This window comes from Sabethes cyaneus, chromosome 2, assembly GCF_943734655.1.
Source record: "Sabethes cyaneus chromosome 2, idSabCyanKW18_F2, whole genome shotgun sequence".
NCBI lineage: Eukaryota > Metazoa > Arthropoda > Insecta > Diptera > Culicidae > Sabethes > Sabethes cyaneus.
Genome location: NC_071354.1, coordinates 72310961 through 72327216, shown reverse-complemented (window position 1 = coordinate 72327216; position 16256 = coordinate 72310961). Strand labels below are relative to the sequence as shown.

Below are 16256 nucleotides of genomic sequence, written 5' to 3'. Positions count from 1 at the left end.
CGCTTCACAGCTTACATCATTGTCATGTGTGGCTCACGTACCTAGTTGAACGAATTCATCGAAAGTATCTTCATCTATAACTTGCGCAGTTCCAACATTCGAAGAACTATCACGCTTTCTATCAGCCATTATATCCTCGCTGCTTTCTCCATAAGATGCCTATGGGATCATTCAATAATGACGTCCACAGTTTATGGGGGAAGGGGGGGTGTCAATTTTGTGACAGACTGTGACAGAGGGGAGAGGGTGTTAGGCAAATGTGACATCCATCGAAAAAAAAATTGGAAAAGACTACATACACTTTAGTTACTACTTCTATGCATTACTGTTTGATGGAAAACCATCTTTAAGCATAACCCGACACAAGTTAAACCATTTTGCATAACTGAATCGAATGCCGCTTTGCAGTATATGAACAGATCATGTTTGCAATTTGAACCACCGAAATTTATCTAGGGTCTGTCGCATCATAAACATCTGTCATAATATGGGTTGGTTTCGTACTGAAACCGGCCTATAAACTTTTAACAATAATTGACAACGTTTTGGGCGGTAATGCGTTAAATTTTCTAGTTTTGAGAGCGATATATTTGTTTTTCTTAAATTTTCTAGCAAGACTTAATTAAACAAGCAAGTTCAATTAATTACTTAATTGAGCTCGCTTAAGCTATGATGAATATACGATTTCGACTGAATGTTAAATAGCTTCCGGTATGCATATTTGAATACACCTTCCAACTTAACACTGAACCGTCTGATATATGCGCATACGCACGAGAAGCCCACAATATGCACAAATAAAAATGCAAAGTCCTCGTTAAATCACCGATCCATTGAACAAATTAACAGCGGTGGTGGCCTCTGTTACATTGGGTAAACAGGCAATGAATTTAAGCGGAGTTGATCACACTACTAGCAACCGGTTTTATAGTGTGAACATATTTTAACTTTATATCTTCAGAACGAATAAGTTGAGATGCTCACATGATGATAATCAAATTTTGTTGTTGGTACAACAAGACAGAACATAATGAACAAACTACAACATTCTTGTTAAAAACTTCATTAATGTCGTATTGGGGTTAATTTATTCCATATATCAAACAATTAGCTTCCCAAAACCTCTTATTTATTATACTCTTTATACCTATTGAATATTTTTTTGGCTTTTCTCATGTAAAGTTGATTCAGAGTAAACTGTTCACAAGCAAGTTAAAACCATTTCCAATCCCCGCTAAAATAAATAATATGGGTGTAATATATTAATATTTAACGTATTATTCTTGTAAAAGTCAACCACTAACTCGCCACACTGATATGTTATCGAGCTCAAATCGAGCTTATACAAAGCAGATACATTTCCTCTGACACCCGCATAAAAACACGAGACAATCGCTTCATTTATCTCTCGTCAGCCAATTGGAAGGGGAACACGTAATTAAATTTAAGATAGGTCATGCACAGGGGAAACGACCGATTGATGCTGTCCGTCAGACCATCCACAATAGAATAGACTGCGCTTGCGTTATCACCAAAATACTTACTGTTTGGTTTCTGAAGATCAGTTCAATATTATATCACATTTTACACTTCACCGGCCAAAGATGCTTAATCACTACACGCTGCCGCGGTTGCTGCCGTTGTTATCTACAGGCACACCGCGAGTTTAATTATCACTTGTCGTGGAGCTTTTTTGATTTCAGCAGATTAGGTGCCTTGAAACGGAGCAACAGCTATACTAAATGACCGTTAGTGGCTGATTACAACACTGCGTCACTACACGTTTCGGGCTGCACAGCTAATAGACCGATCCGAACCGATTCCTCTCCAAGCCAAGACTGAACCCATGGCGCAAGTAAATTGTCCTCCACAAGTGAATCCAATGCGCAGTAAAAAATACTGCCATATGAAAGCAAACTGATTGTCGCGTGTGTCGGTTTTGGTTTGGAACAGTTATGGCGAGAGGAAACAGCTAGCTACAGCACAGTATCGCATTCTATAGCATTGTATGGTAGACATATATTCAATCATTTGAGAGAATCAATGTTCTAGAACTAAAAGTACACTGATGTAACCCACAGCCCATTTTGGTTCCAGTGAAGCCATGTTGGTTAGACGATTCTCTGTGACATGCTGGTTGTAGGCGTACAGTACGAGCCGAATGAATAGGTTCATTATTTTGAAATTGAAATATTGTTTTCCAATGTGCTTATTTGAAGCAAATGCTATTCATATCAGCTGTACTTGTAGGTAGACTTTTCTCCAATTAACACTGAATGTGACACCATTTTACTGTTATGATGAAGCGCAGAATTAATATTGCATTCTCAATTCAACATAAACATAACATTTGCTCAGAATAATGGCTTGTAATGACCTGGCTTATATAATGAATGCTAGAAAAAAGTTCTGAAACAAAGGTGTTTTATAATATCCCTAGAGCACGATTAGAAGTGAAGGGAAAAGGGCGCAAAATTAGATAAAGGATGGTCATTAAAGCAGCACTTACCAATAAAGTTTTTTGTTGTATAATTACTTATCAAACATATGTCGGATATTTACTACATAATTCAACAAATATTCAACAATATTCGTTGAGTTACCAGGTGCGCAGCTTTTTACCGAACAAGAAGATCCGACCGAATAATCTTTTTTTGTTAAATAGGAGCTTATTCAACTGTTGTATAACTAAGACCCGCGAAACAAGCGCCTGATAAGCTATCTATACCTTTTAAAAATGGATTTCTGTCTGTCTGTCTGTCCGTATGTTCCTTATAGAATCGAAAACTACTGAACCGATCGGCGTGCAAATTTGCATGTAGGGGTTTTGGTGCTAGGGAAGGCTCTCTCGATGGCAAAAGACCCCTCCCCCCACTAAGAGGGGGGGCTCCCGTACAAATCTATGCCTATAAAAATGGATTTCTGTCTGTCTGCCCGAATGTTCCTTATAGAATCGTAAACTACTGAACCGATCGGCGTGAAAATATGCATATAGGGGTTTTTGGAGCCAGAGAAGGTTCTTATGATGGTTAGAGACCCATCCCCCCACTAAGACGGGGGGCTCCCGTACAAATGAAACATAAATTTCTGCATAACTCGAGAACTAATCAAGCAAATGGAACAAATTTTTACATGTGGGTGTTTTTGGAGACAAGAATTTTTTCTATGGTGAATTGAGACCCCTCCCCACTTTAGGAGGGGGGGCTCCTGTACGAATGAAATTCAAATTTCCTCATAACTCGAGAACTAATTAATCAAATGGAATCATATTTGGCATGTGGGTGTTTTTGGAGGCATGAATTTTTTCTATGATGAATTGAGACCCCTTACATGTTTAGGAGGGAGACTCCCATACAAATGAAATACAAATTTCCTCATAACTCGAGAACTAATCAAGCGAATGGAACCAAGTTTAGCATGTGTGTGTTTTTGTAGGCAATTTTTTTTCTATGTTGAATTAAGCCCCTCCCCTCTTTGGGAGGGGAATAATGACCCCTCTCCCTTTTAAGAGGGGGGGCGGGGCTTCCATACAAATGAACCACAAATTTCTGCATAACTCGAAAACTAATTAGTCAAATGGAACCATATTTGGCATGTGGGTGTTTTTGGAGGCATGATTTTTTTATGGTGAATTGAGACCCCTCCCCACTTTAGGAGGGGGGGCTCCTATGCAAGTGCAATACAAATTTCCTCATAACTCGAGAACTAATCAAGCAAATGGAACCAAATTTAGCATGTGGGTGTATTTGTAGGCAATTTTTTTTCTATGGTGAATTGAGACTCTTCCCCTCTTTAGGAGGGGAATAATGACCCCTCTCCCTTTAAAGAGGGGGGAGACTCCCATACAAATGAAATACAAACTTCCTCATAACTCGAGAATTAATCAAGCAAATGGAACAAAATTTGACATATGGGTGTTTTAAGAGACAAGAATTTTTTCTATGGTGAATTGAAACCTCTCCCCACTTTAGGAGGGGGGGCTCCTGTACAAATGAAATTCAAATTTCCTCATAACTCGAGAGCTAATTAATCAAATGGAACCATATTTGGCATGTGGGTGTTTTTGGAGACATAAATTTTTTGTATGAAGAAATAGGACCCCTCTTCCTTTTTAGAAGGGGGGGCTCCCATGCAAATGAAATACAAATGTCCTCATAACCCGAGAAGTAATCAAGCAAATGGAACCAAATTTGGCATGTAGGGGATTTTGGAAGCAGGAATTTTTTAATGATCGTTTGAGACCCCTCACCCCCTGTGGTAGGGGGATAAGGGCACTTATACAAATAAAACAGAAATTTTTGCGTAACTCGAAAACTAATCGAACTCGAGAAATTTTAGACTCTTTCTTAAAACAGTAATCAATAACAAGACCACCAAAAACTATCAATAGTAACATTAGATAATTCACCGCGAGGCGGCCACAGGCCGCGAGTGTTGCCGGCGACCTGCCGTCGAAAGCGCCGGCCACTGCGGGGGGCAGCCCCCCGTATAGATCGCCTCTATCTAGATTTATTTATTTTCTTAGATCTACTGACCTCTATTACTTTTCTTCAGTTGGGTCACCCCTGCGAAATGGTACTTTCTACGAAAAGATTTTCCGTGAAATGGTACATCCCGCGAAAGATTTTTCGCGAAATGGTATTCTGCGAAACTCTATATTTCGCGTTATGGTCAACCGAGAATTGTTGTTCCGCAAAATGGTATTCGGCAAAATGGTTTGTAATGATGGCGAATATTGAAATGCTATCCGCTTTATTTTATCAGGCTAAGCAAGGGGGGAGTTGTTTTCTACTTTACTGTGAGGAAAATTTGTATATTAAAACACCCATGAACTCCCCAAAAACTCGCAAAACACGAGATTGTGACAAAGGTCATCCGATATTCACGATTTATGTACAACACAGTTAAATTTGTGGCAATACGAAGTTTGTCGGGTCAGCTAGTTATAAAATAAAAATACTCTTTTGGACTTCCATTTGATTTTGCCTTAAGTGGCCAATAACATATACCGCTAACGCTAACGCTAACGCCAATATATATACGATACCCTATCAGATGTTTTCTCAGCAATATTGAAATCGGCATATAGGGCACGAGAGGGTATTTTCAGCCCATTAAGCGATGGCATCTATTTTTTCGGCCTATGGCCTAGTTCTAGTGGAAAAGCCGATGGTTTAGACGTTCTTTGAATTACTTACAGTCTTGAGAACATAGTTCTAACATATTAAAATTGTATGTCGGCAAAGTATTTTTATTAGCGAAAGAAAAAGCAAATAGGCTAAATTTAGAAACCTGCTGAAAGTATTCTCCCGTACCCTACATGTTTCCTATTTATAAAAAGGAGAATAGCAGAAATGTGAATAACTATCGGGTAATCTCTGCACCAAACTCAATATGACAACTATTTGAGTTCGTCGTGACCTATATTCTCATTCTTTAGGCAGTAGGTTAAGGAGGGTATTGTCGGCCTGTTTCTAAATTCAGCCTGTTGTCCCTTTCTTTCGCTAATAAAAAATACTTTGCCGATATACAATTTTAATATGTTATAGCTATTTTTTTACGACTGTAAGTCATCTACTGTTTTTTTATCAAAAGAACGTCAAAACCTGTTCTTCCACTAGAAATAGACCTGAGCCGAAAAAATAGAAGCAATCGCTTAATGGGCCGAAAATACCCTCCCGTGCCCTACATCGTAAATGATCAACACGGCTTTATGTTAGAAATACTCAAAAGTGAGAGATACGCGGAAGCAGCCATTTGAGATCCAATCGAGCAGCAAGAATTGTCAAAAGGGAGCCAATCGAACACGCATACCACAGAGAACAGACATTTATGTTCATATAAAATATCTTTCAAATGGTGTGTAAGCTTTTGAACAAAACACTAGCGACATCTTTCTTAGGGTGCACCAGTTGTGCTACGTCCATGTTGCCAACTTCAATTTATATTCTTACTTCGCACTACATTTTCGGATCACTGGCAACTCTAACATCAGCTACTTAGCAACGGCGTGGTGTTTGTTGAATATTTTTAATAAACATGACGAGTGACAATAAGAAATACATTTGACGAATTATTCGATGCCTGGAAATTGCATGCCAAAGACGGATAACTGCCGCAATTCAAGCGAATATTTCACTTGCTGCTCATAACTGAACAAAATATTGGAGGTGGAGCTCATCTAAATCAAGAGTAGGGTTGCCAAGTGGCCGGTTTTTGGCCGGCCCGACCGATTTTTCACCTACAAAGCCGGTGGCCGGTCAATCCTGCAAAAAGGCCGGTTTTCTGACATATGAAGCCGGATTGGCACTTTTTGCCGGATTTGTTAAATTTTCTGATAAATTTATTAGCAATTCTGAGTAGTGGATCGATGAAGATAGCCAGTTTTGCAGTGACAATACTTTGCTTCTGACAGTAATTAAATTGTCCACCAGCACCAGAAGCAACTAGTTGTCACTCTGAAACTATAGCTATGCTATCTTCAATAAGCCATTTAATGTTCGTTGTGGTTTCGATTCCGGCGACTACCCAAATAATATGTCAATAACGCACATTACACATTCCAGGCAAATCCTCTAATAATATGCTTCGCCAACCCCCCCCCCTCCCCCCACCCCGCATTTTTTGAAGGCAGGACCGAACGGCCGGTTTTTGTAATTTTGAGACTTGGCAACCATAATCAAGAGTAGATGCTATATAGGAAAAACAGTATCGTTTAACGGAAGCATAGCGGTTCCAAGTACGGGAGCATTGTAATCTTCATCCACAATTTTAGCAATGCAAATAATCGTGATTAGAGTTATTCCATTTTTGGTCGTTCTCGTGGTCATCCTAATCTTTCAATTAATACCACCTGACCCCACCACGACTGCACCGGTAGCTTGGGGTGCCATCTGGAAAACCTCCAGTCAGAGTCTTGAGTCAGGTATAAAACGAAACAACGAAACAATGGGTTTAAATATCTTCGATAAACAACCCGTTGTTTAGATTCGTCAGCATTTTGATACCTAAATCAGCCTTTCGTGCACGCGAGCTAGAACGGAGAACAGCAATTACGCTTGTCGGAGACATTTTTCATTCTGAGAGAAAGTTTACAGAAATGGTTTAAAATGAATAATTCAATAATTACCGTTTGTGAAAAATTTTGTTTACTTTCGTTTTAGATTTGTTTGATAAGGTAAACAATATGTTAGTTACCTTAGCAGCTTTGTAATGCCTCGGTTAAAATGTAACATGTGCATTGGTAACCAAAGCTCTTCCTCTTTGTGATGCGAGCGCCACGTAACGGGAGCATTACCACATTCTTTCAAAATGGCGTAGAGCTTTTACACATCCCGCGAGATTAAGATGAATGTCTGTTCTCTGTGCGTAAAGGTTGACGGGGTTCAGTGCTTGGCTGAGTGTAATGCGAAAATCAAGGCGAAAATAAATTACACAGTTTCGAACAGAAATAAATTTAAGTGTTGTGCCCTTCTGGCGAAACACGAACGAAATGCGAACTGTCAGTGGTGTGGTGAATTTGTTCAGAAGGTAAACAAACTTTCCGCATGTTGAGTGTTAATTAAAGTTCCGTATTTTTGTAGTTAAAATACGTCATTAACTCCTTTTATTGAATAAACACATTTCAAAATAATGAGTGATGTTGAGGATCCTGTTGAGCAGATGCTAAAACGTACTGGTTGCATAAATCTTCACTATAAAGTTCAGGTATGAAAAACCTGAGAACCGGCTCAGGTATTGTTGATATATTACGCAATTTTATAAAGAAGTTCGGAGCTCACGGGACAAATTTTACAACTTGAACATTTTACGCGTGAAGTTTTCAACTTCTGTGGCTAATGCGCCCAAATCTCATGTTTGTTTTATGATTTCGTTTCACTTGTGTACATAGATATTACTGTATTTATTTTGAAATTTAAAATGCATGTTTAATAACCTGTTAAATATGATAAATGGCAGGCACAGGGCGGGCAATCACAACCAATAACTTTAGAAGCAAAACATATTTCTAATAAAATAAAGTTCATTTATATGATTTTTGGTGTCTTTGGATTACCACCACAGCTTAGGGTTGCCAAGTACGAAAATTCCAAAAACCGGCCGGTCGGTCCTGCCTTCAAAAACTGCGGGGGGGGGAGGGGGTTGTTGCAGCATATTACTAGAGGATTTGCCTGGAATGTGTAATGTGCTAGTATCTTCAATACTAGAAGATAACTAGTTTCTTCTGGTGCTGGTGGACAATTTAATGTATATTACGCAAGTATTGTCACTGCCAAACTGGCTATTTTCAATGATCCACTGCTCAGGATTGCTAATAAATTTATCAGAAAATTTAACAAATCAGGAAAAAAGTACCAATCCGGCTTCGTATGTCGGAAAACCGGCCTTTTTGCCGGATTGACCGGCCACCGGCTTTACAGGTGAAAAACCGGTCGGGCTGGCCAAAAACCGGCCACTTGGCAACCCTATCACAGCTCAGAAGGTAAAAAATACCACAGAGAACCCCAAGTAACAATTTTGTTGTATAATAGCTTATTAAAATATTGTCCAGCTAATTCCCGTAAAACAAGTACTTGATAAGCTACAATACAACAAAAATGTTGCAAGCAAGCAACATCTGGAAACAGCTTGGAAAAAGTTGCTAATCTAAGCGCACCTTTATTGGCAGCCAACCAACTTTTATAGACATTGTTTTCATAAACAAATGATGGCATGTTAGTTATTACATTTAAATCCATATCAATTTTGAAAAATTAACGCAGTTCAAATAAAAAAAAGCTCAGAATAAGGTCAAACGAAGGGGGGTCAACGGTATTGGATGTCTAGAATTAAAATCATTTGAAATCTGTTGACATATGATCCTTCGGTGGATTACATTATTAGAATATATAAAATTGAATATAAAAATAAATAATCTTAAAAGAACATTCGCAAAGGATTTGATTGTAGAGGATTTGGCATAGAAATAATATGTCATAATTATCTGATTTAAAATATTAAATGAAAATTTCTGGACAGATTTTAATTCTAAAACTTGTATTTACACTAAAGATAGAGCATTAATCAAATTTTCTTTTAGGAGTGCATAGCGGAGACTGGCGATTGGCGCAAGTGCCAGGAAGCGGTGAAAGAGTTCAAAACTTGTATGCAAGATTATACTGAAAAACAAAGGCAAAAATACGAAAAGTAGCATCAATTTAAGGATGAACTTCATAAAAACGTTAATTACATCCGCTGGCGGCACCGAAGGTCCGATGAAAATGGTTCTTATCGTCCGATCGGATTTGGGATTGAGGAAGGGAAAAATCGCGTCCCAGTGTGCACATGCAGCTGTCATGTGTGTTACACGGACGGCTAGTGTCAATAATAAAAAGTTGCACAGCTGGTTGGCTCAAGGACAACCAAAAATTGTAGTCAAAGTAGATGGTTTAGAAGAATTAGAACAGTTAGCTGTTTGTGCTCATGATCGAAAACTTGTGGCAGAAATCGTAAGAGATGCCGGTAGGACCCAGGTTGCGAGTGGAACCGAGACTGTTCTCGGCATAGGGCCCGACAAAAGTAGCGTTATCGATTCGATAGTAGGACATTTGAAATTACTATGAATAATAAACTTGATTAATGAAGTAATAAAGTTTAAATTTAGAGAAATAAGCTGTTTGCAGTAAGATTAATACTATTAAAATCAAACTCCAAACATCACTCTTTGTTTGTCTCTCAATATTGCGTTAAATGTTGGCTGCTTCAGATCAGGTCCCAGTATGTCATTTTTGTTGTTAAAGCTCTGTGGATTTCCTTTGACGGGGTCTGCCCGTTTGTCCCAAATGTTGCTGTTTCCTGCGCTCTTTAATATTTGAGTTTGCTATACCCGGTGCGAAAGGTACTAGAAGTTGTACTTTTTTACCAGGCCATATATATGTTACTTTATGTTGCATTACCGGGTATAACTGGAGGAAAACAATAACAAGCATGGAAAACTTACTAACAGCAAACATCAAATCACGCGACGACTTGTGCGTAAAGCGTAAGATAAATTTTTGCTACACCCTAATAATAAACTTTTGACGGTGGCAGCACTGTGACTCATTCCCGAAAGTTAGCAGACTTTCATCTACTCAGTTATACACAATTTCCGACAACCGTGCCAAAATTCACCACGGTTGCCTCTTCCAATTTTTTGTGCTGTCAAGTGTCAACTCATGAGCGCTTTGTAGTTCGTGGAAGTTCGAGGTGCTTGGTTGTTGTTTTCTGCATTTCGTAATTTCGTTCAGGTTTGGCGTCGGTATACACAAAACGCACAAAACAGTTCTATCATTTTGATACTTCCAAGGGAATCCGGGACTTTTCTTAGTTATTTCAAGGTTAAATACAGACCTTTAACGTAATAAAAGCTGCTCCATCGTTCGGGATAAAATCCAATAGTCACTGAAGCAACGTTCACACGAATTCCGTCATTCTTGTGTTTTTGGATGAAAAAATCTAAATTTAGTGCAGAGAAGTGAACAGTTCTGAAGTGTATCGGAAGCGAGACCGCGAGCAGTTGAAGTGTAGGGAAGCAATACAACTTCCAGCCTGTTTGAGACGAGCATTTAGAATCAAACCGCTGTGGCGGAGTCGCTAAACGTTGCTGCTGTTTGTGTGGCGGAAGTGAGGAACTACCCCAAAGCAAAAAAAAAATCTCGCGAAGCACAGCCGATTCGCGCGTATATGTATAAAGCAAAAAAGTGATTGTACTATGATATCATTGCGACGCTGGCCAGGAGTTTGTGTATAGCTATCATATTCACTGTACACTAGCATCGCTCAGCAGCACCGTCCTCGTCGGTGCCGTGCCAGTTCGGTGTCGATGATAGCGTGAAGCAGTAGAAAGAAAACTGCTCGGATTCGACGATTCGATACGTGCATAGGTACGAGTAGAAAACAGTATAAACCTATCAGCGTTATTGTCTGTGTTGACTTTTGAGGTCAGTGAAAATGTACAATTATTGCTTCAGCTGCAGCAGATACAACGTCGGCGAAGTGGAGTAAAAGTTTCGTTATTTGAAAATATAAGCACTTTTTGCGTTCAGAGAAAAGAATTAATCGTGCGGGAATACACGATACATAATACGATCGTGCCGCTGTAGAGGATTATGAGCTCAAGATTCCCGAAGTTTCAAAAACCGGGTAAGTTTTACAAACTATACGGTGTTGATATGTTTTTGCTTTCTTGTGCTAATTAAATTTACGAGAAATTTCCTCAGGAATCAATTAGTGTATGGTCGATAGGTAATTACCGTTCATTAGCGGCAATTAGTAAACTGTACCAACCACCGTTTTGTGTCAGAAATGGTCGAAATTTATTGTCTGTGCATTATCGAACAAATCATCGAGATTGTAATGAGAGAGCGTGAGATAACTATTACATGTCAAATTCATTATATTTTCACTTTCATCACGAAAGATTTATTATAGAGCAGATTACCGACATGTGGCAAAGACAAGTTTGGCGTTGTGACGTGGGACTACGTCTTTGTTTACTATTGTACTAGGTTGAGTAGCACTTTGTGAAAACGAAAATAGAAGTGTAACGTTTGAATGAAAGATTTCAAATGCTTATAACTGCTATTTAAACTTCTATGCTACAACACTACAATTCGAAGTGATATTTTCAGCCGAATCAAAATTCATTTTTATCTTCAGTTATTATTTGATGTTAAAGGACACCAAGGCTGGTTGATCGATAATATTCACATTTAGCCTGAAACATTTTCTAAGAGCTCGAATGTCGTGATAAATATGTCCCTTCTGGGACTGCATTTTGTCTAATTCACTCAGCAAGAAGAAACGAACGAAGGTCTGAATCTCACGACCGGTATCCGTAGAGCACCTGCTCACTGTTTTAGTGAGCCAAGCAGGAGGTAATAAATACTCGTAAACATGCACATCCAGTCTGCATTAGTCCTTGTTCTAATGATGAGACATAAAGGAATACTTCACCGAGTAAAATATGTTATCAATACAACGATAATGCTAACATAGGCCTACGTCACCCTTTCGTACAGCCCTTAGGACTGTATACCTTGTAGTTTTTTAAATTATTATCTTAATCCCTAATTATCCCAATTCAATGAGGTGCTTGCGCAGAGTAAGATATTTCGTTAGGTGTATTGCGTTACAATACATGTACAGAAATATGTAATCGGTAGATAAACAAGAGTGAATATAGAAGATTTAATATATTCCAATATGTTAAACATTATAATCGGGAAATTCAATTTCAAAACAGTGGCTATGGCACAAGAAATATTACAACATATCATCATCGATTGCACTTTCCCTTTATTAAACTCTGACTGAATGATTACCGAAAATTAAAAAGCATTTTCCGGTAAACAACGTCAACACCATTATACAGTGTGATTCAGGTTTACTGAAACAAAGTATGACAGCCGTGAAACGTGCTCGAATACGAATTATGCTTCTATCATAAGCTTATATACTTAAGTTTAAAACGGACTAGTTCAATTCGAATCTGTTATCTGTAGCTTTTATTACTAGCCACAAACGTTTCCATAATATCTCTTTCAGTCGCACTTTGAAAACTCCCCAATTCAAACCTTTATCGCTACCAATTTTATTAAGCATATACCTAACCCTATGCCAATCACCAGCTCTACACATGTCACAAACACCGCTTTTTTAAATCCGGCTCGGCGGAGGTGAAGAAATCAAAAAAGCAAAATTGAAACCAAAAGACCATGCCAAGCCTGCCCCCTGAGGTGCAAACTGACCTCCGCACATAATTGCAAACATTTCAGCTTGAAAAACAATGCAAGAACTACCCAACGAATAGGATTCCTTAAATTCCTGCTCACGGCAATCGTGCGACCTTCCCGCAAGGAACCATCAATATGACAGATCACATCGTCGGAAATCTTCCTATCCATTTAGCTTCCTCTCTAGGAGGAAAGTTACTTGAGACTTACGTCCTAGGATATGGAAAAATACGCATGAGCATTACATCGCTAGAAGCAAGAGCAAACGTGTCTTCTCAACGGCTTTCGATCACAATAGAGTATGACCAATGGAGTCTTCCACAGACTGCCAAAGGCCAACCATTCTTTTCAGAATGTGTTTGAAGTATTCAATTCCTTTCTGCAATAGACTAGGATATATTCCATCGGTTCCGAGAGATTTGTATGGAGAGAAACTGTGAGCAGCCCACTCAATCGCTCCAATTGTGATAACTCTGCGAGCGGAAATAAATCCATGATTCTTAGTCGCCTAAAACGGTTTCTGGACCGTTTCGAACTTCAGCTTCCACACAGTTCAAAAAATGACTATAAAAGAGACATTGCAGGATTTCATCGCCGTTCGTACAGTATTCGCCATTCGAGGTTCAAATGTTATTAAGGATTCGATTCGACGATTGAGTCATCAATCGACTCAAAACATCTTTAATTGTGGAAACTTTTGAGGTAGCTTGTTCCCTCCCATGGGTAGGTGGTTTGACGCGTACTTCGGCCAAACGACCTAAAAATTCTTAGTTCCGCATGTAGAATGTTTATAGTTTAAGTTGGATATATGTGTAGTATGTAGTATTGCATAATTTAGCTTTATGTGTAGCATGTGTCTCGTAAAGCGGAATGGAGCGAAATCGAACGGATTTGATTTTAAATTCAATCCGTTTGGGCCGAAGCACCGGGAGGGCTTACTCGGTTCCCTAGATGAATTGCTGGTATACACAGAAATTTCTCTAGAAAACTGAAACCAAATCCTACCCATCATTCATGAGATTTTGACTTACTCATGAAAATTAAAATGTATCGCTAGTTAGAACGAACGAGTGTTCAAAAATGATGTGATGTCTTTATTTGCGTAATCGAGACATTTTCTATGAGATTGCCATAGAATTTGTGGCTGTTATGCGATTATGGACAGCACAGCACTGAAAAATATACACACACGTACATGTATACATGTGTATGCATGTATGAGTGTGCATGGGTGTATAGGTACGAATGAATATATGTTTGAGTGTTCTATGATGAGTCGGAAATTCTTATACCTATGCTGCCAAATTACAATTATTAATGGGCAGGAAGTTATAGTCAGTAGCTGTGTTTCCTGTATCAGTTTCCTATGCTATTACTATTATTACTAATATTGCTATCGTTGCTGTTACTGTCACCTCTATTGTATTGTTTTGGATGTAATTATAATTTTTTTTTTCTTATTTCCCTCCTTTATTAGAATGATTTGCATGTCTTGTGACTAACCGCGTTAACGGTATTCAACTAACAACATAAAATGATCATGTATGACGCTGTTTGTCTCCCAAGGGCCTTCCTAATGCTGATGAGCCTCTGTCGGAGAGTCCATCAAGTCGAACGGTGGCAACTCACCGGCGGCCTGCTCCTCTCCATTCTTGCGGCTGTCGTCGCGGTCGGACTTAGTGGATCACTCGAAAAGATTTATAGCTTCGATATATATCTTGTTCTGTCCATTGCCCAATGCTGGCAGACTTCAACTGAAATTCCATTTCTAACTAAATCTTTTTAGAGTTAAAACTTCTTCAAGTAAAAACAGGTATTCGATTCTCTGGCTGATTCAAGCGATAGCGAAGGGCTGTCCTCAATCATTTCCACTTCCTAAAATGGGGTCATAGTACATAATATATGGCCGTGGTATGAGGATTTATTTTTCGATTCAATACCATCCTCACAGAATTATCAACGTCGTTAACATCTTATTAAGTCTTGCTTTAGTGACAGCTTGCACTTAAGACCTAACACGGCATATATACATATCTCCAAGTGAAGTTCTTTTTGATCCACCTCATCCCTTCTTAGTTACAGAATCATTTCAATTGACCACGGTCTGAAGAGCATACCGACAAATCGGTTGACTACCGCTACAAATATGCAATTAATGCCACCGGGAATAATACGAGCGAGTACCAGTCCCCATTATATCGCATCTGCTCTATTTTTCGGAAGTTCAAGTAGTTTTTCGATAGTTCTGAGCGATAATATTGCTCTTGAATAATATTCCGCACAAAATATTCGAAAATTTACGCCATCAGCTACAATACTGCAAAGATGGGAGATAAAGAGGCGGCTGTGGCTTTTAATGAGCATAGGTTGTGGAACAGCGCTGGGTCAATCGTGATGACATGGGTATTTGGGAGATGAGTAGCGTCCAGCCTAGCGAGTAGTTAGTCGGTAGTAGCATAGGTGATGGACAGACATAGAATTCTCGTGATATTACTAACTTGAAAATTGCAATCAACATGTTGACTAAAAAATTCCTCTTTTCTTTTCTTTTCTTTTCTGCCTGATCTCTATCGCTTCTTCTCACGGCAACAATAATGTTGCTGTGAGGGGAGGCAAGAGACCAGCCACAGATGACCACACTGGTGACAACGATGGAGAGGACGGCCGGCGTGGAGCCTGCTTCAGGTTTAATCAAGATTGACTACGAACAAGATGAGGAAACAAACAAAGGAAGGAGAAAACAAGATAAGTACAAGCCATCTTATGCTATATTGACCAAGCACACAATTATATCAAGCCAAGTTCTGTCACTCTTCTTCCGCCCATTAATCCATAATCACCAATACATTATGGAGCTAGCGTAATCCGCACGGATTCTTTTAACATTATCACAACCACCTTATCTCAGCCCTGGACAGACTTGGCTCTAACTGCCCCACCTTGTGCTGCAAACAGAAACAGAAACAGGAAACTTTTGAGGTAGCTTGTCCGCTAAAAACTATTAAGCTGACTAGAGGAACACCATGGTGGAACTCTCATCTCGTAGAACTAATGGAGCGATACAGGAGAGCCTAGAATAAACGTCATAGGGATGGCGTGGACCCTTTCAAGCAAACCCGGAAAGCCTATGCAAATAAGGTTCTACGATCTTTTGCACACAGTTTCAATTTCGGCGAGACAACTCGGCTTCATAAAATACTGTTCAAATCAAAAGATTATCAAAACAATCAGCCGGGTGTTCTCTGCCATCCCTCAAAAATTGTATGAAATAGATTCTTTTCTTGCTATACGCGAAATACCTTATAGTCCGTTCAACGATGTTTGCAGATTTGCGAATATTTACTGCCCTATCTAATGTGTACAAACACGCACACACACACGTCCACACGCCGACTCACAATCAACAGTCAACCGGTCTGGCAAGATAACGTTCCCATTGGCGGGATCTATTATCATTGCCGGGCCAGGCCCTGTCAGTGTTACGGCGGCACCAGCTGTACA

At 39.2% G+C, this 16256-nt stretch overlaps 2 protein-coding genes across 2 annotated transcripts in view; one reads left to right on the top strand and one right to left on the bottom strand.

The window, feature by feature from the left end:
* LOC128738517 (long-chain fatty acid transport protein 4) overlaps positions 1-1857 on the bottom strand; it is a 35128-nt gene extending 33271 nt beyond the window's left edge. Inside the window, exon 1 of the mRNA XM_053833720.1 lies at positions 1545-1857. The gene's annotated coding sequence lies outside the window, so the exon portion shown is untranslated. The remainder of the gene's footprint in view (positions 1-1544) is intronic.
* An 8363-nt stretch (positions 1858-10220) lies between these two features.
* LOC128734081 (probable ATP-dependent RNA helicase DHX35) overlaps positions 10221-16256 on the top strand; it is a 33937-nt gene continuing 27901 nt past the window's right edge. The window contains exon 1 of the mRNA XM_053828081.1: positions 10221-11163. Coding sequence (XP_053684056.1) covers positions 11130-11163 — 34 coding nt within the window. The 5' untranslated portion in view covers positions 10221-11129. The remainder of the gene's footprint in view (positions 11164-16256) is intronic.